Here is a 25,428-nt window from a genome sequence, read left to right as displayed (position 1 = left end):
GGTTTACTGAAAGCAGCTGACAGAAGTGTTCCTGTCTTTAACACTCAGATACCCAACTCCCAGTGGGGTCTAAACTCAAATAAATCCGTTTTACCCTGTATAAAGCTTATACAGGGTAAACTCATAAATTGTTCGCCCCGTACAACACTGATAGAGAGAGATGCACGGCTGTTTGCTCCCCCGGGTATTAATACATACTCTGAGTTAATTAATAAGTAAAAAGTGATTTTATTAAATACAGAAAGTAGGATTTAAGTGGTTCCAAGTAGTAACAGACAGAACAAAGTCAGTCACCAAGCAAAATAAAATAAAATGCACAAATCTATGGCTAATCGAACTGAATACAGATAATCTCACACTCAGAGATGCTTCAGTAAATTTTTTTCCTCAGACTGGACCTCTTCCAGGTCTGGGCACAATCCTTTCCCCTGGTACAGCTCTTGTTCCAGCTCAGGTGGTAGCTACGGGATTCTTCATGATGGCTCCTCTCCCTCTTTATTCTGTTCTACCCCTTTGTATATCTTTTGCATAAGGTGGGAATCCTTTGTCCCCCTCTGGGTTTCCACCCCCTCCTTCTCAATGGAAAGACACCAGGTTAAAGATGGATTCCAGTTCCGGTGACATGATCACATGTCACTGCAAGACTTCACTGCTCACTTGCCAGCACACACATATACAGGAAGATTTACAGGTAAAGCACCCATCTGCAGACAACTGTCCTGGTTAATGGGAGTCATCAAGATCTCAAACCATCATTAATGGCCCACACGTTGCATAACTACAATAGGCTCTCAGAGTTATATTTCATATTTCTAGTTTCAGATACAAGAGTGTTACCTTTATACAAATAGGATGATCACAGTCAGTAGATTATAAGCTTTGTAACGATACCTTACAAGACACACTTTGCATGAAGCATATTTCAGCTACATTATATTCACTCATTAGCATATTTTTATAAAATCATATAGACTGTAACGTCACAGTCATAAGCAACATTTTGATAGTACACCTCTACCCCGATATAACACAAATTTGGATATAATGCGGTAAAGCGGTGCTCGGGTGGGGTGGGGAGATGCGCACTCCGGCAGATCAAAGCAAGTTTGATATAACGTGGTTTCACCTATAACATGGTAAGATTTTTTTGGCTCCCAAGGACAGTGTTATATTGGGGTAGAGGTGTACTAAGTGATCCAGGGTGGGGGTATAGTCTTTCTTTTTGGCATAGATATGTCGACTATCCCAATAACTCTGTACCCTTGCTGTTGTTATAAACTGGTTAGGTTTTGGTTACAGTAACAGTGGGTTTTCAGGAGGTATGCGAATGAGGAGAAAGAAGTGGCTTTCTGGACCAGCTCAGAAAGGGCATTCCATGCATAGGGGGTGGGGTGGAAAAAAGCACAGAGATAAGCAGGCAAATGGCACCAGCAGCAACAGGGAAAGAAGTGAGGCAATGTGAAAAGAGGCCAGGGAGAATAAGTAAAGAGGCTTTTGAAGGCAAGGACAACGAGCTTGAAGTAATGGAATGGAGGCAGGGAAGCTAGCAGATGAGTCACAGGGGGAGTGACATTGTTTCTTTGCCTGGTAGTTTCACAATCTTAACAGCTGTTCTGTGACTGGACTGGAAGAGGCCAATGTGAGTGTTTGGACATGCAGAGCGAGTTACAATAACCAAGGAAGCAGATGATGAGAGCCTGGGTGAGAGTTTTGGCTGACGGGATAGAAGGAAATGGATGGATTTTAGAGATGTTTTTGGACAAAGAAGTGATGAGATTTGGTTCCATCTCGGATGCGTGGGGCAATCGCATGTTATCATGATCATTTATTTACAGCAGTGCTCATGATGTGCTAGGCACTGGACAAACATTCAAGAAGGGACAGCACGTGCATGGAGGAATTCACAGTCTAAGAACAGCCAGCGCAGGAGGCAGAGGATACGGATAAAGAAACAGTAGTGTTAGGCTCCGCAGATTTCCTTAGAATATTAAAAAATGTCACCAAACTGGCATTCTCCCTGGATTTTCCATTTATTCTCTTCAGAGTATTTGCTTCTCAGCAAGAATAATGCAGAATCAAGGAAATGAAGAAAGAAAACTGATTCTCACAGCATTTCCTAATAAAGATTATATTCCCCCATCACCGTGCAATCATTGCAGGGAGCTATCAGAAATGCTCATACAGCATGAGAACGGATGCTGAAGAGACCAGCAGGCAGCAATTTCAACTCTGTATAAAATGCTATTAGCTTGAAATAAGTATCTACTAAGAAATAAGAACAAGTTACCTGTTTGCAGCCATACCTGAAGCACTTTTTCAAGTAACTGAATGATCTGTTCCTCAGGGGAAAGGCTGCATTATAAAGAATAAAAGTACTACAACATGGAGGAACTCCACTGGGGAATGTAAGCAACTTCAAATTCCCATCTAAATAGACTTACTTTATCCCCAACCTATCCACAATACGAAAGAATGCACAACACCAGTGAATCTAAATATTGACAGTGACATGGAAATACTTCCTTAATGACGAGTTAGTGAATTAAATCTGCGAAGGATAACACTGAGGCCCCATTCAGCAAAGCACTTACATACATGCTTATCTTTACACATGTGAGTAGTCCTACTGATATCAGTGGCCTGAGTAACTGGCCTGCCAGCTTGCTTCAACCTTGACCTGAGTGGGAGAGAGTCATTCTCCATAGCATTGAGTTCTTGGGGTCCCCGCTGAAGCTGCTAAGGACAGTGCTGATGGTTTCTGATGTAAGTACCTATCTACTAGTAACAGGACTGATACCTCAACTCATGTCACATAATCCAGTGCCCAGCCGGCAGAGAGCAAAGAATAAAACTCCATCTACACTGGGAAACTGGCCCATTCCTGCCAACACTTGTCCGCAATGGAACCCTCTGAACTGGTGATAAAAAGGGTTTTACTTCTAGTGTAGGTAGGATAAGAGCAATTTCAGCACCACTGCAAATAATAAGTCTTGCTTTATTTGCATCTCTTTCAGGTTATGCCTTCACAGGAGCTGGAGGTGTAATTTCCAGCTTGAGGAGAAATACCAGCTAAAACAGAAGTGCAGCCACAGCAGCAGAAGGAACTAGCCACCTTGCTAGTTCCAAAACGTCTGTTAGTCTATAAGGTGCCACAGGAATCTTTGCTGCTTTTACAGATCCAGACTAACATGGCTACCCCTCTGATACTAGCCACCTTGCATGCCTTGGGTTCAGATGGGATTGTACTTGCGACTGCTACACTTCTATTTTTAGTGCACTAGCTTGATCAGACCTAGCGCGGGTATGTCTCCTCAAGCTGGAAATTACATCTTCCAGCTCTATTGTAGACATGCCCTTAGTTTCAGCCTTATGTCCCCCTCCATAATGTAAGAAAAAATCCTCATCAATCCACCTACCGTGCTCCTTCTAAGTCTCTAAAATCATTCCTGAGTCCATCAAGGCCTCAAATATTCTTGGTACATCTCAATCACACTTTCTATAACCGTGAGGAAAACAGTTCTGTACCATCGACACTAGCCCTGAAAGCATTATCAACATCTGTTCGGGAAGATCCATTGCTAGCAGCCATCATAACTTTGTAGCATAGACGAGGCTCTTGAGTCACGTCAGCACCCTGGATCAAGCTAATAACACACTCCATATCCCCGTACTACTCTCTGGCCACCACTGTATTTTTTACACTCTGAGTTTTCCCTGACTACCCAACCATATCAACTAAATATACCTCCTTTGAATATTAACATATCTTCTAACACCTAACCTGATCCTACTTCCATGTAAGTCAATGACTAAGCATAAGAACGGCCATATGGGGTCAGACCAAAGGTCCATCTAGCCCGGTATCCTGTCTTCCAACAGTGGCCAATGCCCCAGAGGGAATGAACAGAACAAGTAATCATCTAGTGGATCCATTCCCAGTCGCCCATTCCCAGGTTCTGGCAAACAGAGGCTAGGGACACCATCCCTGCCCATCCTGACTAACAGCCATTAATGGACCTATCCTCCATGAATTTATCTAGGTTTTTTTTTAAGCTACTATTGACTTCCATGGGAACAAGAGCAGGCCCTTGATTTGTAAATAGATGTAGATATCGTTTGTTGCACAGCATTCTTTTGAACGTGGCCAGACCCAAATATGGAAGGCAATGTGTGACCGAGACCCAAAATGAGGGGCACCCAAAAATATTCATGCATGAAATGTAAAACACTGTCAGACTCCTTTCAGTTTAAGAACTCTTTCTATAATCTCAGGCCCATGATTCTCTATTGCTGAAATAAAGAATCTTCAAAGTGAAGGAACATCACATTTGTAATTTTGGGATACAAATAAGTGACTGTTCCTTGGAATGAGGGACCACTGATGGGCATGCTAAATAGTAACATCCACTCGAATCTGCTATGACATAAAGAAACAAAGTGAATTAATAATGTATCATTTGTTTGTATCAGCGATTCAATCATTCTTTATTGCTAGGAATTGTATTTGTTTTTTCCAAATTAACTTATTACAATTTTTCGGAGAATCTTGCAAGGTAGTTTAACTGTACAGCAAGCTGGGCAATCCAGAGCTTCCGGAGGATCAGATAAAACTTTCCATTCCCCTGTCTTTTGGTCTAACAGGTAGGCATTTGGATTGACAGAATAATCTTCAGGACGCTTTTCACCTGCACAAATGATGCCTCCACACACGAACACCTTGTTGTCACCAACAGAGCATACTGCATGAGACAAATCCAAAGTATAGTTATCTGGCAAGAGAGGCACAGTGTTCGTGGACTTGTTGGCTTTAATCTTCTGCAGGTTTATGTTCAGACTTTGTTTGTGGCTCTGTATGCTCAGGATGTTGTCCTGTTGAAAAGACAACAAAGGTTTATGATTGAATTCAATGGGAAAGGTGAGGTACTGTACCACTTCTCCTGTCTGAGTGTCAAAACAATCCACTATCCCTACTCGGGAGAAACGCCCATTGACCAGGCATCTTCCCGTCACAATAAAAATAGACTTGTCTTCCTTTGTGATCAATGCAGTTGCATCCATAGGAATGCTCATCTTCCCAGCCAGCGTCCACTTCTCTTTTCTCTCGTCATACTTGTAGATGTTAGAGACATATTTTCTTGGGGCTGTGCTGCCTCCTACAGAGTACACCACTCCCCCACACGTCACCATGGTATGGAAGACCAAACCTATGGGCAGATCAGGCAGTTTAGTCCAGGAGTTGTTATCTATATCATACCTCCAGGCAGTCTTTAAGCCAGATATCTGCTCTGTTGTTCCTCCAGAGACGTAGATGTACCTCCCTACTGCAGCTGCACTGAGAGCGGCTGCTTTATACGGCATCTCCGTTAATTTTAGCCACATGTTCTCCTCAATAATGTAAGCAAAAACCCCATCATTGAATCTACCATGCTCTTTCTGGCCTCCTAAAATCACCACTGAGTCCATTAAGGCCCCCTTTCTTTGGAAAAGCAGCAGACTTTGAGGACTTTCTTGCTTTCTGTCACTCAAAATGGTCTCCATCTGGGCCAGGGGGCCAGAGTGACTTTCAAACAGCAGCACTTCGTGGCTGGCAGCCAGCAGCGTCTTGGTCGAGACACCAGTTAAATGAATGTAGGGGAAGAACTTTTTGAAATACTTATCTCTTTCTCCCCGTTTGTGTTTCACCCACTGGAGCAGAGCAAGAAAGGCTTGGTCCTCGTTCTGCACGTGGAGGTTCTCGTCCCTTAGCAGCTTGCCAAAGATCTGGTGGGGACAGCACAGGAGGTCTGAAATCCCCTCTGGGCCCGACCAGTAGTGGAAGTTCTCACGGATACCAGCGTAGGCACTGTTTGCCACCTCTTTCAGCTCATAAGTGTTGGCTAGGAACAGGTAGCACAGGCAGTTGTTCTTTTTGAGGGACCTAAGGAGGAAGTCAGAGCAGTGGGCTCTTAGAGACTCTGAGCTGAAGTAGTTAGCCCCCTTCAGCAACTCCTCCACATTCTTCTCAGACACCAACACCTTACCAGTGTAGAAATAGTCCAGTAGCTGCTCTACCAAGGTAGGATTCAGGAAATTAGCATCGATGATGATAAAGAGCTCATCACCTATCTTCATGTCATTGCTTGAGATCAGATTCTTCACGTGGGTAGACACAGCTGCCAAGACATTGAGGTGGGCAGAGAAGACCTGCTGGTCCACGCTGAGTACCACGTCGCAGAACTCACTATTCTTTCTCTGCTTGTTGAGGGCCTGCAGGACCAAGCTGTTGTGGTTCTTTTCTGTGAACTGCATCCTCATGTTCTTAGTATGGTTGGGCAAGAAACAGGGATGAGAGTGCAAGCTGTAGGAGGACTACTTGTCAGGTGTTATGAAAGCCCCACTCGGTGACAGAGGAGTGATGTCATTAGGTATAGCAGCCAGGTCACAATTCAACACCTGTGACATGTAGAAAAAGAGTCTTTTAACAATCTGGCTAGCTGTGATATAGATAGAGTATGAATTGCTGCAGTATCCAGGCATGGAGATAGTAAAATAAGAGAGGCACAAGACAAACCAGACTGGGGTCTTCTCTCACCTACCTGGGGTAAGAGCTATATATGTGTTTATATAAAATCATTTTTGCCCCATCACTATGGCTAGGTTAGGCGTTTGCAGGAACATGCATTTTGCACCGAGCTTTCAAGGTGGTGGATCTGGAATGCACTCTTTTCCCCCGGTAGATTATTTCACTGTATAGGGTCCAGTACCCAATTCACCGTGCCTTCAGCTGCCAATATTCTTACTCTAGGAGCATCTGTGTCCCCAAGAAGCACTGTGGTCTTATGAGCAGGTAACCTGGCCCCAGCCCATTAAAGACTTTGAGGTTAGGACCGGATATTGAAGTGGGCCCATTCCCAGAAGGGGAGTGTGGAACTCTGGTGTCATGTGTTCCTTACAACTCAGTAACAGGCTGCTGCCAGATGAACAAGCTGGAGTTTTGGGTTGGCCCTCATCAATCACCCCAAGTGGAGGGAATTACCCGATTTAGAGGTGACAAACATGGATTGTGAGATCTTTATCTGATCAAAGAGGTGAAGTCTCCTGTATCCGCAGAGGTGGAAGAAGGCATTCCTGGTATTGTTGTTATCTGGTTCCCAAGAAGCAGGGATGAGTCTTGCAGTGCTCCAATGCTTCATGTTACCTGGGTAATCTTGACAGGTGCCTTTGGTGGAGGGCGGGGTCATTTTTTTTAAGATCCTCAGATTGTTTACCTCTTCCTACCAGCTATCACTTCTGTCTCACCTGATCTGAGCTTCAGTCACGTGCTTGTCTCCTGTAGGCATTGTGACTTCTGTGTCTCATCTGTGGGCTCATCTCACATAGGCTTTGTGACACCAGCACTGCTGAGAATGAGCTGTAAAGCCTGTTGGTGACATCAGCACATTGACAGCACTGGAGTCTATGATGCCTAATGATTTTTCCTAAGGTTGTTGAAAAGGAGAGGGCAGGACTGATCCCTGTGTGAGGGCTTGGAGACAAGGAGCTGTTGTTCAACTCTACTCTCTGATCTGTTGGAGAGAAGCAACTTGATCCAGATTTGAATTATACTGCTCACCCAGACAAGTTGTCAAGGTTTTTTCCCCACTTTGAACTTTAGCGTCCAAAGAGTGGGGACCTGCATGATCACTTTTAAGCTTAATTACCAGCTTAAATTTGGTACGCTGCCACCAGCCAAAAATATAATGTTTGGCACACTTCCTGCTCCCTCAAAACCTTCCCTGGGGAACCCAAGACCGAAACCCCTTGGATCTGAAAACAAGGAGAAATTAGCCTTCCCCTCATCTTTTTCCCCCCAGATTTTCCCCTCCCTGGGTTACCCTGAGAGGCTACACTGATCCAAACTCCTTGGATCTTAAACAAAGAGAAATTAACCTTCCCCCACTCCTTTTCCCCCCCACCAATCCCTGGTGAGTTCAGACCCAATCCCCTTGGGTCTTAAAACAAGAAAAAAAATCAATCAGGTTCTTAAAAAAGAAAGCTTTTAATTAAAAAAAGAAAAGGTAAAAATTATCTCTGTAAAATCAGGATGGAAAATGTTTTACAGGGTATTCAGATTCATATAGCCTAGAGGGACCTCCCCCACCACTTAGCCTGAGATTCAAAGTTACAGCAAACAGAGGTAAAAATCCTTCCAGCAAGAAAAGACACATTTACAAGTTAAGAAAACAAACATAAGACTAATCCGCCTTTCCTGGCTATTACTTACTATTCTGAAACATAAGAGACTGATCAGAAAGATTGGAGAAAACCTGGATGTACGTCTGATCCCTCTTAGCCCCAAGAGCGAACAACGAACAAGACAAACAACACAAACAAAGACTTCCCTCCACCAAGATTTGAAAGTATCTTGTCCCCCCATTGGTCCTCTGGTCAGGTGTCAGCCAGGTTTACTGAGCTTCTTAACCCTTTACAGGTAAAAGAGACATTAACCCTTAACTATCTGTTTATGACACAAGTGATGAAAGCAGATCAGTAAGACCTTGCAGCTGACGCCTGTGAATCAGTCAAGAAGTATGAGCATGGAGGTTTCAACTCTATCCATAAGTGAGACCATAAGTGCGATCTCCACAAGGAGACCATAAGTGCGATGAAACCCATTTCTATACTGTGACCTGCTCTGAATCCTGCTTGTGAAGGTTCTTGGATACTGGCAAATGCACATTCTATTGGAGTTACATCATTGATAATGTTTGCATGATTTTACTTAGGTAGGGCAGGTGGTGAGCTGTGAGACTGTTGTTGTCCAAAGTTGGTTTCTGGAAAATTGGCTGGACTATTAGATGCTACAGGTATGTGGGCAGATGGCCTTCCCTCTTAAAAATTTTGATTTAGTTTTTGCTGGATTTCACCAGCCATGATGAGTAGGGATATGATTTCTGGAAGTCTTTCAGAGTTTCTAGTGTTACCATGGTCCAGAATGCTTGCTATCCCGGCACAGTTCTATTAACTTCAGTAGGATTACACTCCATAGTAAGCACTAGGCCTCGGAGTAAGTAGTTGCAGGACTGGGCCCTAATTTTGTCTATTCACATTTGGAATCAAAAAGAGTGTATTTACATGAGTACAGTGAGCAGGACGTGGCCCAGTCTCTGTCATGAGGCTTCATACCTGCTGGAGAAGCTCACATGATTCATTTCTGTGTCTCTACAAAATAGTGGCTATTTTTAAAATAAGAGAGTAATAGATTAGTGGATTTACAAGATAGATTGATAGATAGATCAATAGATAGATAATTTAAAATTCCCCTCTGCTTTCTTTTTCTTTTTCCATGATCTGATCTCTTTCACACATGATTGCTCTCTCTTCTTTCTCTGTTTCTGCCCCACCTCTTTCTTTCTGCTCTGAAATATTAAGGATCTTCTTCCATGATAAAATGTTCACAGTTTTGAAATCTCAGTTCTTCAAGTAACTGAAGATTTATGGTGATCCCTTGTAATATGATTTGTTCAATATGTAAATTAACTTGTGTTCTAGCCCTTCTCAGGGCAGAAAAATCAGCAGTATTGTTCTCTCTTGACCCTTCACCTAGTCTCCCAACTTCATGTCTCTGCCTCCTCCTGCCACACTATGAAAACCTCAGCATTTTGGGAGATTGCAACATCAGAAATAAATCAGCCAATCATCACATTCCCCTTCTTTTTCTCTCTTCCCAAACTGCTACCTCCCCTGTGGGATTCTGACATCAGAAACAAGTCAGATAACAATGTTGTAATATTGAGGCAAGACATCCAATCATCACCCTGATCTCTATTCCTTCCCTTCTCCTCCTATTCATAGTGTCTTCTGGTCCTTTGCACACTTCATTCCAACTGTCTCACATTTAACCTTTCTTTACAAAACAAAGGCCTCTCCCTCAGGGGTGGCTCTAGGCCCCAGCACGTCAAGCGCGTGATTGGGGCGGCATGCCGCGCGGGGCACTCTGCCGGTCGTCAGGAGGGCGGCAGGCAGGATGCCTTTGGCAGCATGCCTGCGAAGGGTCCGCTGGTCCCGCGGCTTCGGTGCCTGCGGGAGGTCCACCGGAGCCACGGGACAGGCGAGCGGCAGAGCGTTCCCCGCGGCATGATGCTGTGCTTGGGGTGGCAAAATGTCTAGAGCCGCCCCTGCTCACTCTGCAACCCTTGTTCACAAGAGCCGTCTCCTTGGCCTCACAGCAGTAAGGAATAATCATTTGAGTAAGGGTCTGTGGGCTGGCGCCTCCTCGTGTGTCAGCACCCCCCTTTGGACAGACAGAGCATTGTGCAGAGTCTGCTCAGAACAGAGCAGGAGGTCAGGCCACCATTCTTGTCTGAGTCTCTGCAGGCCTGTTCTGAAGGCAAGGATGTTAATTCCTGTCCCACGGGGGGCGGGTGGTGCAGACTTCCCTTCTGTTTATCTGGGGTTTATCTTGCCCTGACCCTTGAAGGGCCTGGAACCCCCTTTGCTCTTAACTCTCTGTTAAGGAGTAAGTGGGGGAACCCAGCCCTCCCCCACTCCACTGGGTTCCAGCTCAGGGCCCCTCATGCAGGCAGGCAGAATCAGTCCTCCACAATTCTCCTGCTTTCCCCTGAGCTCCTTCCTCCCTCTGTTGGTTCTGTAGGCTTCTCCAGCCTGTGGCTCAGGTCGGCTTTTCTCTGGGTCTTTGTCACTGTGCAGCAGCTTGTTACCAGCTTCTTTCTCTGGCGTGTTTGTTCCTCTGGTAGCTGCTTTTCTGCTTCTCAGCAATTTTGTTATCCAAGTTTCTGGGAGGCTGCCTATCAGCACTGGCCAGCAGTTTGACACCCTGACACCCCCTTATTCACCACTGTCATGTAATTAGGATATGTTTTGTACAAAGTGCGCCTTGCGAGGTATCATTCTAAAAGTCTTGATCTGCTAGACATCAGTATCTCATTGGATTGTATGTGCTATCATCATATGTGAAGTTATGAGATTTGGCTATGTATGCGTTACTGAAACATGTGAGGTTGAAAACACCCACAAGCAACCTTTCAGGTACACCAGTAAAAAGGCCAAACAATGTTAATAGCTCATTGAGAAAATGCACACGAACACAAGGATTACTGCAGGAACTGCGTACAATAGAAACCTCTCAGAGATAGCACTACAGAATGGGAACTGTTTGACCCAGGTCACAGCAAAAGAGCTTTCCAGCAAGTGGGGAGAAGATATCAAAGGGGGAAATGACATCACAATGGTACCTCACTCTCCCTACAACACACCTGGAAACATCCGAGGAACAAAGACCGAACAGGGATTCCTAGCCTGTGTATGAAAACCTGGGAAACCCAAGCTGCAAAGCAAAGGCAGCTTGTGCCTTAAGAATCTGCCAGCCAATTTCTCACTCAGGGTGAGAATTTGCTAATTCATATCCTACCGATCTAGTATATTGAGCTCAGTTTATGGTTTTGTTTATTTAATAGGTAATCTGCTTTTATTTGTTTGCTATCACTTATAATCACTTCAAATCTATCCCTTTCTAGTTAATAAACTTATTTTATGTTTTAATCCAAACCAGTGTGCGTTTGACTAAGGTGTCTGGGGAAAATCTCAGCTTGGTTATCACAAGTGTAGCATGAGTTCCGGCCACAGGTGCTCTGCTAGTGGTGTCAGGTAGGGAGCTACATGTACGACAGCTGCCTTGATCCTAGGCAAATGATCCTCAGGGGCAATGTTCAAACAGGCTTTTGCGATAGGGGGAAAAAAAAAATCAAACTCAGCCTCACACTTTCCCCTCTAAGCAGTTAGAAAAGATTTCACAATTCCCATGAGACTGCAAAAGTCTGCACCTAACTATGTGCATCTATCAAAGGCTTTAGGAATCTTTGAATTGCTAGAAAGTATAAAAGCTTTAAAAGAGGTCCATTATTGGACTTGCAGTCAAACTGTACTAATAAAAGTGCACAGAATGAAACATGGACACAACATTCTCACAGTCTCAGGTCAGGCATTGGCAGAGTTTGGGTGGGATCTAATGACAGGGACAATTTCCAGCTGTAACATGAAGGGACAATATTGCCTGTGATTCTTGTGCTGTTATCCCTAAAAGTAAAGGCTTAAAGGTATATGTGTGTTCTGATTGTACAAAAAGAAATATATTGGCAATACACATTGAGTGAAAACGCGGCCCACCTGAAGTCAATGGCAAAATTCCCATTGATTTCAACGAGGGCAGGATTTCACCCATTGCATATAGCGTTCATCAAAAAGCAAATGCACAATTGCTATTGCAAAGTGCTTATTAGGGATTCTACAACTTGGAAGAGTTGAAAACTACTGGTTCTGGAGCTCTGTAATTCATAGAAATCGGGAATTCATGTACTTGAGGCATCTTTTACCTACTTATTTAACTCACAGGGTTGGGCAGGAAACTTGCCTCAAGCACAGGGTGTGCGCTAGTTCGGTGGAGGTGGGAAGAACTTGGTGTGTCTGTATGGAATGAACTTGGCACGTCTAATGATCTTCTAGGAAAGGTAGTACGGCATCCCCAGCCTGCCAAAGCCTTCCTGTAATGCAGTAGCACACACAGTCAAGTCAATGTCCTTGAAGGCTGATAGCTGCGCATCTGTCAAGACACAATGGAGAAGGACTTCATGGTGTATTAAAACTATGAAGGTAAATACATGTAGATTAGCTGCAGTGAGGACCAGTGGTTAGAGGAACCTGAACAAGAGACTAACTGTATCAGACAACTTCCTTAAGAAACTGCTCCAAATATCACAATGTTTGGAGCATGGTTCTGCTCCACCTTTATTAAATAGTGTTTAATAAAGGTGCTTTAATTAGTTGCTTTGTTAATCAATTAAATTGTGTTGAGCCCCTCATTGTAATTATTTACATAGTTCCAAGCACACTTTGTATTAAGTTTACATTCGTAAATTGTTTCTCTAGAATTAAATGCTTAAAAGATGTTTTAATAAATGGTTAATCAATTGTTATAGAGTCGAACACATCAATAGGTTGCTTATAACCATCTATAATCCTTTCAAATGATGGGCTTATAACAATTTATAATACATATTACTCACATCTGTAACATGCTTAGAACATCTATTAATATTTTACTAACCCTCTAGCAACTATTTATAAATGTAACCTTAATATACAGTGTAACCATTTCTCCTATACACAAAAGGGCCAGATTCTCAAGCAGATGTCAACTCAGCCTCTCTTTCTGAAGTGGCAGTTCTGAAACCACAAATAATTGTCTTCTTTTGTTCCCACTCTTTTGCAGGCACAACTAATGGTAGCTTTGATGTCTAACTACTTGACTTATCAGCAAAAACAAGTAGTATATAGATAATTACCCAGGAATTGTCATGGGCACAAAATAGCATGCCCAAATCACTAACAAATTAGATCCAGAAAGTGTGTGCTTCTATAATAGGTGTATGTACAGAGGTATTCCTATTTTTATACATTTTCAGGCTTCTTTACTTAGTATGTATTGTTAAGTATTAGAGACAGCACTAAACTTAATTTCCCCTTGTCTTGTGACTGATTATTCACAGTTTCAAGAGATCATAACCTAGAGGCTTTTAGCCTACTAACACGACCCTTAAGACAATACTCTGGTACATCTAATATAGAAGGCTCATGGAAATAACCATCTGTTCTGCATAGCTTATACAAACAAATAATAATACTTAGCATCTGTACCATGTTTTCCATCATCCATAGATCTTGGTGCATTACAAAGTTAGGAAGCCACTATTATCTTCAGATGGCAAACAGAGGCACTGTGTTCCATTATGGTAAGGGTATTCACAGTTTATAAAACATACCTAGAGTATTTCTTAGGCCTTGTCTACACACAGTCTTTTGTACGAGTAGAACTATTTTGGTTGGGTGTGATTTCTCTAATGATATAATTATACCAGTACATCTTCTAGTGTGACTACAGTCATATTGGTAAAAAGGTACCGTATGGTAATATGGGTAATCCCCTTCCCTCTGGGTATTGCTATACTGGCATAAGGCACCATTAGACTAATACAAGTGTGTCCACAGTAGGATGTGTGTGTATAGATAAGGGCTTTTGTGACAAAGACTTGAGTATAGACAATAACTTGGTGAACCAAGCCCAGACTCTGCAGAGGAATGTGACACAAAACTCACGACTAACAAGAGGTGCTGACTGCTCCTAATTTGACCCCTTCAAAACTTCACAGACTGGCCCACACTGAAAAAAGTTGTGAAGGAGTCTTTTGGAATGTGATACCAATATTTATGTTTCTGCAATCCTTGCCTCTCTGTGCACAGCTGATTCCTACTCCTAGTAGAAATAGGTTCCACAAAGAAGCTCTGTTTGGGAGTTGGTCAGAACAAGGCATATGTCAATACTGCTTTTGCAGCACATGCATGGGCCTGTTTGGGACTTGATATCAGGAGCTAACCAGAACAGGATGCTAATTTTAGGTCCCCATGTATGTTGACTTTCAGTGAAGTGTACTGGAACGTAGAATGGGATACAGATAATACAGACACTCTGGTTCTCACAAATAACATACTGTAGAACTCTATGAACTCTGTGCCTCTGATCCATGAAAATATTTTTACAGTGAAATAATGTTCCCTTTCCCCCAGCTTCAGTCCCACAGGCTTCCTGCAGCCCCAGGGGCTTTCTGGGCTGAACAATCTAATGTGATTTAATGTGTATTTTGGCATTAGTATAACAAAAATGCAAAACTATATCATTTTACAGCACTACCATGGAAAAGCTAAACACGAAAACCAAGCTGACTCAACTCATGGAGTGTCAAATTCAGTTCATCCAGGAAATCTATTTCCTTTTAAAATTAGCATATCGTCATCTAATGGAACAAGGAGGAAAACAATCAAAACCAGGAAATAAGGTACACATTTTCAACAGGGGGGCAATATTTTCCCCTAGGTTTAAAAAAAAGCAATCTGAAAAAACAGAAATTCCATCACATGTTGTGTGAGGAGGGGGCTCTAGTGGTTACAGACCCTTCTGCCACTGTTCCCCACAAGCCTGACCCTTTCAGCCCCATCCCCTCTAGCCTGTCCTTATTCCAGTTCCAGCCTCCCCCCGTTCCACAGTTGACTCCATGTCCCAAGTTCAGTCTTCCCTTACCCCATCTCAGTTCTTTGACCCAGTCTCCCATATCCCTACTCCATGCAGGGCCCTAGGTGCTTTGTTGCCCAGGGCAGAAAAAGTTTTCAGCCCTGCCCCCCACCAACCAAAAGGCCTCCTACCCCCCCCTCAACACCCCACCTTATTGATGATTTGGTGCTCCCAAACGTTGGGCCCCTGATTGCCTGCTCCTATGACCAGCCCTGTTATGGGTCTAATTTCCCCTCCCCTCTCCCCAGAGCTATCCCTTGGGTAGGGCAAATCGGGGCAACCACTCCGAACCCCTCACTTTGGGGGACCCCACAGGCCAGTGCGATTGGCTGGCATGGTCGGTCCTGGAAGGGACTAATCAGTCACTTCTGCCCCAGCCCTGCACTTTGGGGGGCCCCTTGGGACGGTACGATTAGCTGGTGCGGTCAGTCCCAGAAGAGATGAATCTGTCACTTCTGCACCAGGCACCCCTAGGCTACTTGTCCCTGGCTACTTGTCCTAGTCCCAGTCTCCCACATCAGCACTCAGTGCCACATACCATCTCAGGCACCCCAGCATTTTCGCATGCCAGTCCCCACCCCATCGCCTCATCTGAGTCCCAGTCCCTCCCACCTCAACTCCCTATCTCAATCCCTGTCCCCCAGTTCCTCCTTCTCCTTGCTACTGCCTGGGCTGTGAGCACCAAGGTCTCCTTGTGTCCAGCACCACAGTAACTCCTGGCTATAGAGGAACTGCAGGGAAAGTCCTACTCCAACGCCACAGTCCAAGGCACGGAGGAGTTGTGATGGGATGGAGCATGCTCAGTGCAGATGGACTCTTTGGAGAATTTAGCTGTCAAACACTAACATGTCTCTGCTGAGCATGTGCAAACTGAGATTTTTCAGAGGCTCAAAACTTGGCCTGTTTTGAGCAGTTTTTCATAGGAAAAGCAAAAAGAACACCCCTGACATGAAAGCGACACACCAGCCAATTTTCAAGTTCCTGCTTGAAAGCATGGAAGTGCCATGGGTGCTCAATGAAACAACTGTAAAAAATTTTTAACATGGACAAAATAATGTATTTTCCCTAATCTTGTTCTGATAAATGGCTGTTTTCACTGTTATTTTGAAAAATAACTGAGCCTGAGGCAGACACCCAGCTTGTGAAATTTCAGACCAAACAGATAAGGGGGCAGTGTGGGGGATAGCTCAGTGGTTTGAGCACTGGCCTGCTAAACCTAGGGTTGTGAGTTCAATCCTTGAGGAGGCCACCCAGGGATCTGGGGCAAAAATCAGTACTTGGTCCTGCTAGTGAAGGCAAAAGGGGGCTGGACTCAATGACCTTTCAAAGTCCCTTCCAGCTCTAAGAGATAGGTATTATTCATTTAACAAAGTTATAAACAACTGAAAACAGAGTCCTTTAAGAAAAGTGTCAGACAACCTTAACTATGGGCAGAGCTGCCTGCACTTTCTGTAATGTGCATAAAAGGTGACAAATTAACATCCCTGAAAAATAAATGCTTCTATCGGGGTCTGACCTGGGAGGTCCTGAGCATCCTCATTTCCAGCAGACTTTAATGGGAGTTGAAGGTGTTTGGCTTTTCACAGGATCAGTCTCTATATCCAGAGACTCTGAGCAACATGTGCAGTGGCAATGTAAGCTGCCCCTGAACCCCCTTTGGAAAGCAAAATATTTTCCAACCTGGCCCCATATCACTATTTCCAGGATCAGCCTCACTATGAATGTCAGGGTTTCAGCAACTTTTAACAGACACTTCATGGTGTGCCCTTATTTCCACCCTAAGGGCCTGATCTGACTCCCAGGGAAATCAGTGGGAGTCTTTTCAGTTATGTCATTGGTTGTTGGATTGGGCTTTACATAAGTGAATTACATTTGGCCTTTTCCAGTATGAACTCTTTGCTTACTGAGATATCAGAAACCTTCAACATTATTTTCCTGGTTGGTTCCTTTAGAACAGGGGTCTCAAACTCCCAGCCCGCGGGCCATCTGTGGCCCGAGAACCTCCCCACTGCGGCCCGCGGAGGAGAGACACAGACACGCAGCCAGCAATGTCTGCTGTAGGCACCCCCTCCCCCCCGTAGCTCCCATTGGCGGGGGGAGAGGGACAGAGATATCATCATTAGTTACCAGGCAGAGTCAGCCATGGAGACAACATCACTTTTTTCCACAATGAATATAAACAAGTCAAAATACTGAACATAGCTATCTGACGCAAACCTTAATGCAATCCTGAAGGTTTCAACTGTTCAGTCATGGAGGCCAAACATCAACAAACTGACAGAACTGAAGCACTGCCAGGTGTCTGGCAAACACTAAAAACTTTCTGGCAGGCAAAGAATTGTATAAGGTTTTCTGACAGTTTTACTATTTCTAAGAAATTCAAATTAAAAAATACAATATAAACATTTTCTTTTCTGAACATCATCTTCAGTGACATTATTGGCCTGCTGGGAGGATTTGAGGACTGGCACAGGCCTTAAAGCAAACTGAGTTTGATACCCCTGATTTAGAATGTAGGGACCTAATTCATCTGGACCTCTTAGTACTGTGCCAACCTTAATGATGCTAATTGCTTAAGTGGACAAGTGTAACTAATAGTTTTAACTATGTACACCAGCCAGCTCCGCTACTGTCTCTGCTGGAACAACTCTGTCCCCGCACACACCTGTCAGCTACACCCAGAACATCACTGAATTTTTCACTTCTTTCTAGTCAGCTTTTTAAATTTGTTTAGTCAAGATTTCACTGCACTTGCCTGCACTGGTTCATCACCCCCCTGCTACACTTCACTAACAGTTTGTGTCAGGCAGCAGCTCCTGTTTGCGGCTCAGCATCCAGATGTTCTTATTTACTTATCACAGAGGGGAGTAGATGAACTACCTTGTTAAGGACAATTAATAAGTCTTCCAAATTTTCATTAAAAGGAGAGAGCAGCAGTAACTAACTGTATGCAGGGGGGTTCCACTGCATGGAGTGTGGCTACTATCACACATCTCCCAGTACTGCCAACTCCAAGCCTTTGAAAATTGTGAGTCAGATCTCAAAAAATTATGAGCTTTTTTGAAAAAAGTCATGTTGTTTCTCGAGTGCTTTCCGGTTTATTTCACCTGGGAGAAGCCTCACACCCTCAATTTGTGTGTGACCGTCTCAGGTTCAAAATTCAAGCTTCAGTACCTTCTCAAAAATGCAGATGTCCCTACTGCACGCTTCGAGAGGACTGTGCTTACTTTCTGTATCCTCTTGGTATGGAGGGTTGCCAACCTTACAGGATTTTCCTGGTGTCTCCAGGAATTAAAGATTAATCTTTAATTACAGATTATGTTTTGTGATGAAACCTCCAGGAATACGTACAACCAAAACTGGCAACTCTGGGGAGCTGCCATTCTATGCCCTTCCTCTCCCTCCATCTCTAGACAGGACAGGAAGCTTCACATTCACCTGCCATGTTCCCCAACAGTCTCTTATTCCCTCCTACTTCCTACATTCACCTACCCCCATATTTCCTTCCTTCTCCCTCACATTCCCCTACCCATCACTTTTTGCCATGCCACATTCCCCTGCAATCCCCTCAGCCTGCCTCCCGCTCCCCAATTTCCCCTGCAGCCCTCAGCCTGCCTCCCACTCCCCAATTTCCCCTGCAACCCTCAGCCTGCCTCCCGCTCCCCAATTTCGCCTTCATCTCTCTCCCTCTGCCTCCTGCTATCCAAACTCTGACTGGGATACATTCCTTCCTAGTTTCCTAACACATTCCCCTTCTTGGCAATTCATTCTCATTCTTGGCACCTCCAAATTCTGTTCCCTACTTGTCCCTTATAGGGTGATTAAAAAGCCTGAAGCCAGCCTGAGTCCCACCCTGTATTGAAAACAATGGGAGATGGAAGCCATCTCTGCGGGAAACAGCTTTGCTTTTCCCTGAAAGGTCAAAGGGTTGTGGCAGCCATCTTGGCCATCCTCAGGGATAGACTGTGGCTTTAGTTCCATAGGTAGGAATAGATGGCTGACATTTTGGATAAAAACAAAACTACACACTATTGAAGAAATCCATGAGAACCCTTGAAAAAATAACATTGCCAGATTCACTGTTGTGTCTTTTGATCTTTACATAATAAACATGCTATAAAGGAATTACACGAGTAGTACAGGATCCAGATAACTGTGTTTAAGGCATCACTGTATATACATACTGCTGCTCTGGTTGGTTCTGGCAGCTTCTAAAACATGCAAAATGGTGAGGCTCAAACACTATTTAAATAGCTACTACCCTATTCTTACACACTATATTCCCAATAAAATCATGAATGTTGGCTACATTGGGGTGCTGAACCTTTACACAGCAAGAGTTTCTCTATTTATGCCACTTCCACCTCTATAAGCCAAATTCATCTCTGGTTTAAGTAGGCACAACTGTTGATTTCACTGGAAGTTGCACCTGCTTACACAGCAGGGCTTAATTTGGTCCAGTATATTTTAAAGTTGTCAAGGTAACACAGACTCCAAGATCTCTTTTATATTGCTGATATAATGCAGCCTGTTGAAGGTTGACCAATTTGGGCTACATACCCACCTATGCCCCATTATCAACATAAAAAAGTGTGATGTATAACACAAGCTGAATTTTATATTCAAGAGCACTATTCTTTAAAGCAGAAATCCCCAATCTATGCGGCACGCTCCCACAGGGAGGCGCAAAGGAACATTTGGGGGGGCGTGGCTGGGGCCCGAGAAGGGTGACCAAATGTCCTGATTTTATAGGGACAGTCCCAATATTTGGAGCTTTGTGTTACATAGGTATCTATTACCACTAACCTCCTGTCTCTATTTTTCACACTTGCTGTCTGATCACCGTAGGCCTGGGCCAGCTCCTACGGGGTCGGGGAGGGAGCACCAGCCAGCTCCGCTCCTGGCCTCAGGTGCCAGCCCCATGCCCGGGGTACCAGCTGCTGGTCCTGCTCCAGGGCTCTACTTGCAGGCGTGGCTGTCGGACCTGTGACCAAGGTCCCAGCTGCTAGCCCTACGCCTGTGGCTCCAACTGATGGCCTTGCTCCCGGGGTCCTTGCTGCCTGCCCCACGCCTGGGGATCCAACTGCCAGCCCTGCTCCTGGGATTCTGGCTGCCTGCCCCACGCCTGGGGATCTGACTGCCGGCCCCACTCTGGAGTTCTGCTTCTGGCTGTGACTGCCAGCCCCAACCCTGCACCTGGGGCACCAGCTGCTGGCCTCAGCCCCCAGCCGAGGCTCGACTCCTGCCCCTGCCTCCAGCTATGGCCTCAGCCTCAACCCTTACCCATGTCTGCATACCCCTTCCCAGAGCCATGGCCCTGCTCCTGGCCCCACCTCCAGGGAGTGGGGCAGGTGAGGATGGGGGAGGCACGAGCTAAAAAGTTTGGGGACCACTGCTTTAAAGAATAGCAATTCTGTATACATAACAGAAACACATAGAGGTATCATAAATCCAGAGACTACCAAATTTATTTGGACATAAGCTTTCGTGGGCTAAAACCCACTTCATCGGATGCATGGAGTGGAAAATACAGTAGGCAGGTATAAATATACAGCACATGAAAACATGGGAGTTGCTTTACCGAGTTGGGGGAGGAGTCAGTGCTAACAAGGCCAATTCACATCCACATCCACCCTAATTTAATTGGCCTCGTTACCACTGACCCCCCGACTTGGAAAGGCAACTCCCATCTTTCATGTGCTGTGTACAAGGCCGGCTCCAGGCACCAGCTGAGCAAGCTCGGGCTTGGGGTGGCAGATTCCACAAGGCAGCATTCCACCCAAAGCTAGGGCAGCATGGCCACTCTTTTTTGTTTGTTTGCTGCTCTGACCGCCCTGTAGGGGGCGGAGGAGGGGAGCGCCCTGCAGCAAACTCGGCAGGGCAGCCAACGTCCTTCCTTCCCCGCAGACCGGCGCAGCGTGGAGCCCTCCCGCAGGTGGTGCGGTGGTCCAGGCTGCGGGGTGAGCTCCCCACTGAAGCGCTGGCCGTCCCCTTTCTCTCTCTCCCCCTCCCCTCCATTAGACCGGACGCGCACTCTGCAGCACAGAGAGTCCCCCTGCACCCTAGCTCCGGCCGCCCTATAGGGTTTTTTGGTTTTGTTTTTTCCCGCTTTGCCAGCCGCGCCGTTCAACCCCGCCCCTGCTTTGCTGCTCCGTGTTTTTGTTTTGTCCCCCCCACTTGGCTTTGCCGCGCCGCAGGGTTTATTTTTTTTACACCTGCTTTGCCGCTCCAGCAGCACCGTTTTTTTATTTTTGTTTTTGTCCCCCGTCCCCGCTTTACCGCTCCGGCCGCACTGTGGGTTTTTGTTGTTGTTGGTTTTTTTTTTTTTCCCCTGCCTTGCTGCTCCAGCTGTGCTACAGTTTTTTCCCCCCTGCTTTGCAGTTCCAGCCACGCCGTTTTTTTGTTCCTCCCACCCCGCTTTGCCGCTCTGGCCGTGCTGTGGTTTTGTTTAGTTTTTTTCCCCTGCTTTGCCTCTCCGGAGCCCCCTCCCCCCTTTTCTTTTTTTGCTTGGGGCGGCAAAAAAGCTAGAGGCGGCCCTGGCTGTATATTTATACCTGCCTACTGTATTTTCACTCCATGCATCTGATGAAGTGGGTTATAGCCCACAAAAGCTTATGCCCAAATAAATTTGTTAGTCTCTGGATTTATGTTACATCTACTTGTTTCTATTTGTTAGTCTCTAAGTTGCCACAAGGATTCCTCGTTGTTTTTACTTAAAACAGAGTATTTCATAGAAAAGAAAAGAATCAGGGATTAAAGGGAGTGAATAAACAATTCCACATCTTATAGTTGCACAAAGTTCAGTCAAGGATGAAGTTGAGAGCAGGATCATTCATCAGACAGAGATTCCAAGTGTCCACACTTTAACAAGTATATAATTTTTTGATCCCAATTAAAATATGTTCTCTTGTACTGAATGATTGATGACACATTCATTTTTCCTGAGGTTAAAATGCAGTAAATGCCAGTAAAACACTACCACACCCAACAAATGTAAATATACTGCTCACTGTTTCTCTTGTTAACATAGCTGACCTGAATAACTGACTTGTGTTGACTCAGAAACCTGCTGTACAAATATAACAATCAGCTTTCTATCTCACTAATGCAAATGTCTACCACAACGTCATCATTCTTTAAAGGTTTGGGTGGAAAGTCAGTTAGACATTAGTATTTTCTCTTGCTATATTCTGAACGGTGAATCCTCATGGAAGCGAAGTATTTTCCTTACATCGTCTTTGCTTCTGAAATAAAGCCTTCACACATTGGTAGAAAAGAGCTTTGGTACTAAATCTGCAAATAAAGAGCCCAGTCTGGAATTACTAGACCTAAAATACTTGGAGACCTGCAGGCGCAGAGTAAAATGGAATAGGGCCCAGCTCCATCAATATGTTAGACTTCCTTACTCTCCTTTCCCTCCCAATTCACCCAGCTGGAAAGACTACACAAAGTTCAAGGCAATGGAGAATCAGGGCCCGGGGGCAGCCCAGGCAGCCCGTGTGCCAGTTGTATCGGCTGCTGCTTGTGCAATCTTGGGCCACTGCCCCTTCCCCCCCAGCAACAGCAGTGTTTGGGTGTGGGAGGGGCATGGGGTTGGGGCACGGGACGGGGTGAGGTGGGCTCTGTGTGGCGCTTACCTGGGGGGCTCCCTGGAAGCAGCGACATCCCTCTCGCTGGGAAACATTAAATAAAACACAAACTGAAAACAAAGGGCCTTATTCATGACTGACAAGATATCTGAAATTTCAGAAACATATGATGTGAAGAATCTTATCTAATATTTCCGAAGTTCCAGCAACAACTAGGTTCCAGCAACAACAGTGTTTTAAACCACACTTTGTCAAGATTAGAGTGGGATGTTTGGGGTAGAAAGGTATGTACGGGAGTGTGCCATCCATGTATCAGGAGACCCCATCTAGTAACTTGTTTGGACTAACTGCAAATATCTTTAGGAAATGCAGATAGATCGCAAGTGGTTTAATTACCAAAGTGTGGGGGGGGGGGGTAAAAAAATTCCAGTGGAATGTTTCAATTCATATTATTTTATAAAATTTTATCATGCCCCTCTTATTAGTAATTCTGTCCCCTTTAGCTAACAATTCTGATTATGACCTGTGAGCCAGAAAAGAATCCAGATGGTTCTCCAATAGCTGCATTACCTTTGCAAGAGAAAGTAGTAAAGTTGTCCTTTTGTGACTAAAGTAAGCAGCCAGGACTCTGAACACATACTGGGAGTGGGGCTGGTGAGTTAGATGACACCATTTCGATAGTCACTGGCCTGAGCATAAATAGTTCCCACCTTGGGTGACCAGATAGCAAATGTGAAAAATCAGGATAGGAGTGGGAGGTAATAGGAGCCCAAATTTAAAAAAAAGCCCCAAATATCGGGACTGTCCCTATAAAATCGGGACATCTGGTCACTTTATTCCCACTCCCATCCCCCAAAGGAACTTGACAATGGGAGGGGAGACTAAGAGTAGGGACCAAAGTGGAGGGTGGGTGGCGTATTAAGTGTTTAAATTGCCTGGCACACTGATGGTGTCAGTGTTGTCAACTGCAAACATTAAAAATCATGTCAGCCTTCCTCCGCCCAAGAAATCATGAGACTGGCTTTAAAAAATCATCCATTGCTGCATGAAGGGTAATCCCTGCTACCATAGGCGCCGATTCTGTGGGTGCTCCAGGGCAATGCACCCATGGCGAACAATTAATGGGTGCTCTGCACTCACTGGCAGCCAACCTCCCCTCACCCCCTGCCAAACCTCCTCCTCCCCCCGAACACACCGTGCCTCTGCTCCTTTGCCTGCCTCCCAGTGCTTCCTGCCTGGGTGCCACCAAACAGCTGTTTGGTGGCATTAGCATGCTCCAGGGGGGTGGGGAGGAGTGGGAACATGGTGTGCTCGGGGAAGAGGCAGGGCTGGGATTTGGGGAAGGAGTTGGAATGGGGGCGAGGAAGGGGTGGAAGAGGCAGGGCTTCATGGAAGAGGTGGAGGGTCGACAGGGATCGGGGGGAGGGGTCCAAGCACCCAGGGAAAAGAGGGGAAGTCAGTGCCTATGCTTGCTACTATAGATGTCACGTCCCTATACACCAACATCCCTCACAATGATAGTGTAGCTGCCTGCCTCAAATATTTACAAAACGGACAACCCTCAGATATCCACCCCAAACACACTGCCAGACTCATCTATTTCATCCTCACCCATAATAATTTTACATTCAACAACAAACACTTTGTCAAAACCATGGGTAAGGGTTCCCCAATAGGCAACCTCTTCATGGACCACCTTGAAGAAGGATTTCTGGACAAATACACCAGGATCTGTAGGACACATCCGAGAGAGGTCGATATTATTTGGACAGACGGTTTAAACCAGCGGTCCCCAATCTTTGCCAATGACGAGCGGAAACGCCACTGATAAGCGGCATCATCCAGAGGTGTCGGCAGCATTTTGGCAGATACTCGTCCACCGGCCAGCACGCAGACGCACTTGGACGCCCTGGCAGGCAGGACCGGCGCTAGGCGTTTGAGCGCCCTAGGCGCATGGGCATTTTGCAGCCCCGCGCGCTGGTCCCCCGGCTCCGCAGTCCTGCCTGCGGACGGTTGGCGGATCCCGCAGCTCCGGTGGAGCTGTCACAGTCGTGCCTGCGGGAGATCCACCGCAGCCGCGCGAGCCGACCGTCCGCAGGCACCATTGCGGCAGCTCACCAGAGCCGCCTGCCACCCCCTCCAGCAAAATGCCGCCCCCTAATAATGCTGGCGCCCTGGGCGATTGCCTAAGCCGCCTAAATGCAAGTGCCAGCCCTGGCACCCCCAGGCACCGCACTAGGGACCTCTGGTTTAAACGCCCTCATAGATTTCCACCACAGCTCCAACTCCCCCCATTCATTATACTGTCTCTGGAACCCCCCACACCAGCGTCAGCCTCCTGGGGCTGAGGCGGGAAAGGACCGTGAGGCAAAGCGAAGGCCGAGGGGACCCGACGGAGGCGCTGCCCACAGACAGGTAACACGTGACTCGGGAGAGCTGCCGAACTCCGCTGTCACCAGGTGTAGGCGGATACGGATCAAGTCACTCAGTCTGGCTGAGGACGGTTGGGCCCCGCGGCTGGGCTGGGCCGGGCCCCGGCTGGCAGCGCGCGCTGGGTTACCCCGGGAACCAGCGCCTCACAGGACGCGCGCTCACACCACACTTGGCCGAACCTGACCCCGACCTTTCTTAGCCCCACCCTTCCGTGTTCGCATGAGCCGCTCTGATTGGCTGGGCTGCGCCGAGGTTCGTTCGCGGGGATTGGCTGAGGCTCGGGGTGACGTAGCCCGGGCTCCCTGG

General features: G+C 45.9%; 1 protein-coding gene across 1 annotated transcript; it reads right to left on the bottom strand.

Moving 5' to 3' along the window:
• Nucleotides 1–4,495: 4,495 nt before the first annotated feature.
• Nucleotides 4,496–7,400, bottom strand: CCIN (calicin). The gene is made up of 2 exons (XM_050943118.1): nucleotides 7,279–7,400; nucleotides 4,496–6,432 (listed from the first exon to the last, which is right to left on the bottom strand). Exon 2 carries the CDS (start codon nucleotides 6,292–6,294, stop codon nucleotides 4,519–4,521), a length of 1,776 nt encoding a protein of 591 aa, XP_050799075.1. The 5' UTR covers nucleotides 6,295–6,432; nucleotides 7,279–7,400; the 3' UTR covers nucleotides 4,496–4,518.
• Between the last annotated feature and the right edge of the window lie 18,028 nt (nucleotides 7,401–25,428).

The sequence above is a fragment of the Gopherus flavomarginatus genome, chromosome 3 (assembly GCF_025201925.1).
Source record: "Gopherus flavomarginatus isolate rGopFla2 chromosome 3, rGopFla2.mat.asm, whole genome shotgun sequence".
Lineage (NCBI taxonomy): Eukaryota > Metazoa > Chordata > Testudines > Testudinidae > Gopherus > Gopherus flavomarginatus.
This window is presented reverse-complemented; position numbering and strand designations above follow the sequence as displayed.

Bases quoted from the DNA above. Each gene is read 5' to 3' on its own strand.
- CCIN (XM_050943118.1), bottom strand. From the start codon at position 6,294: ATGAGGATGCAGTTCACAGAAAAGAACCACAACAGCTTGGTCCTGCAG.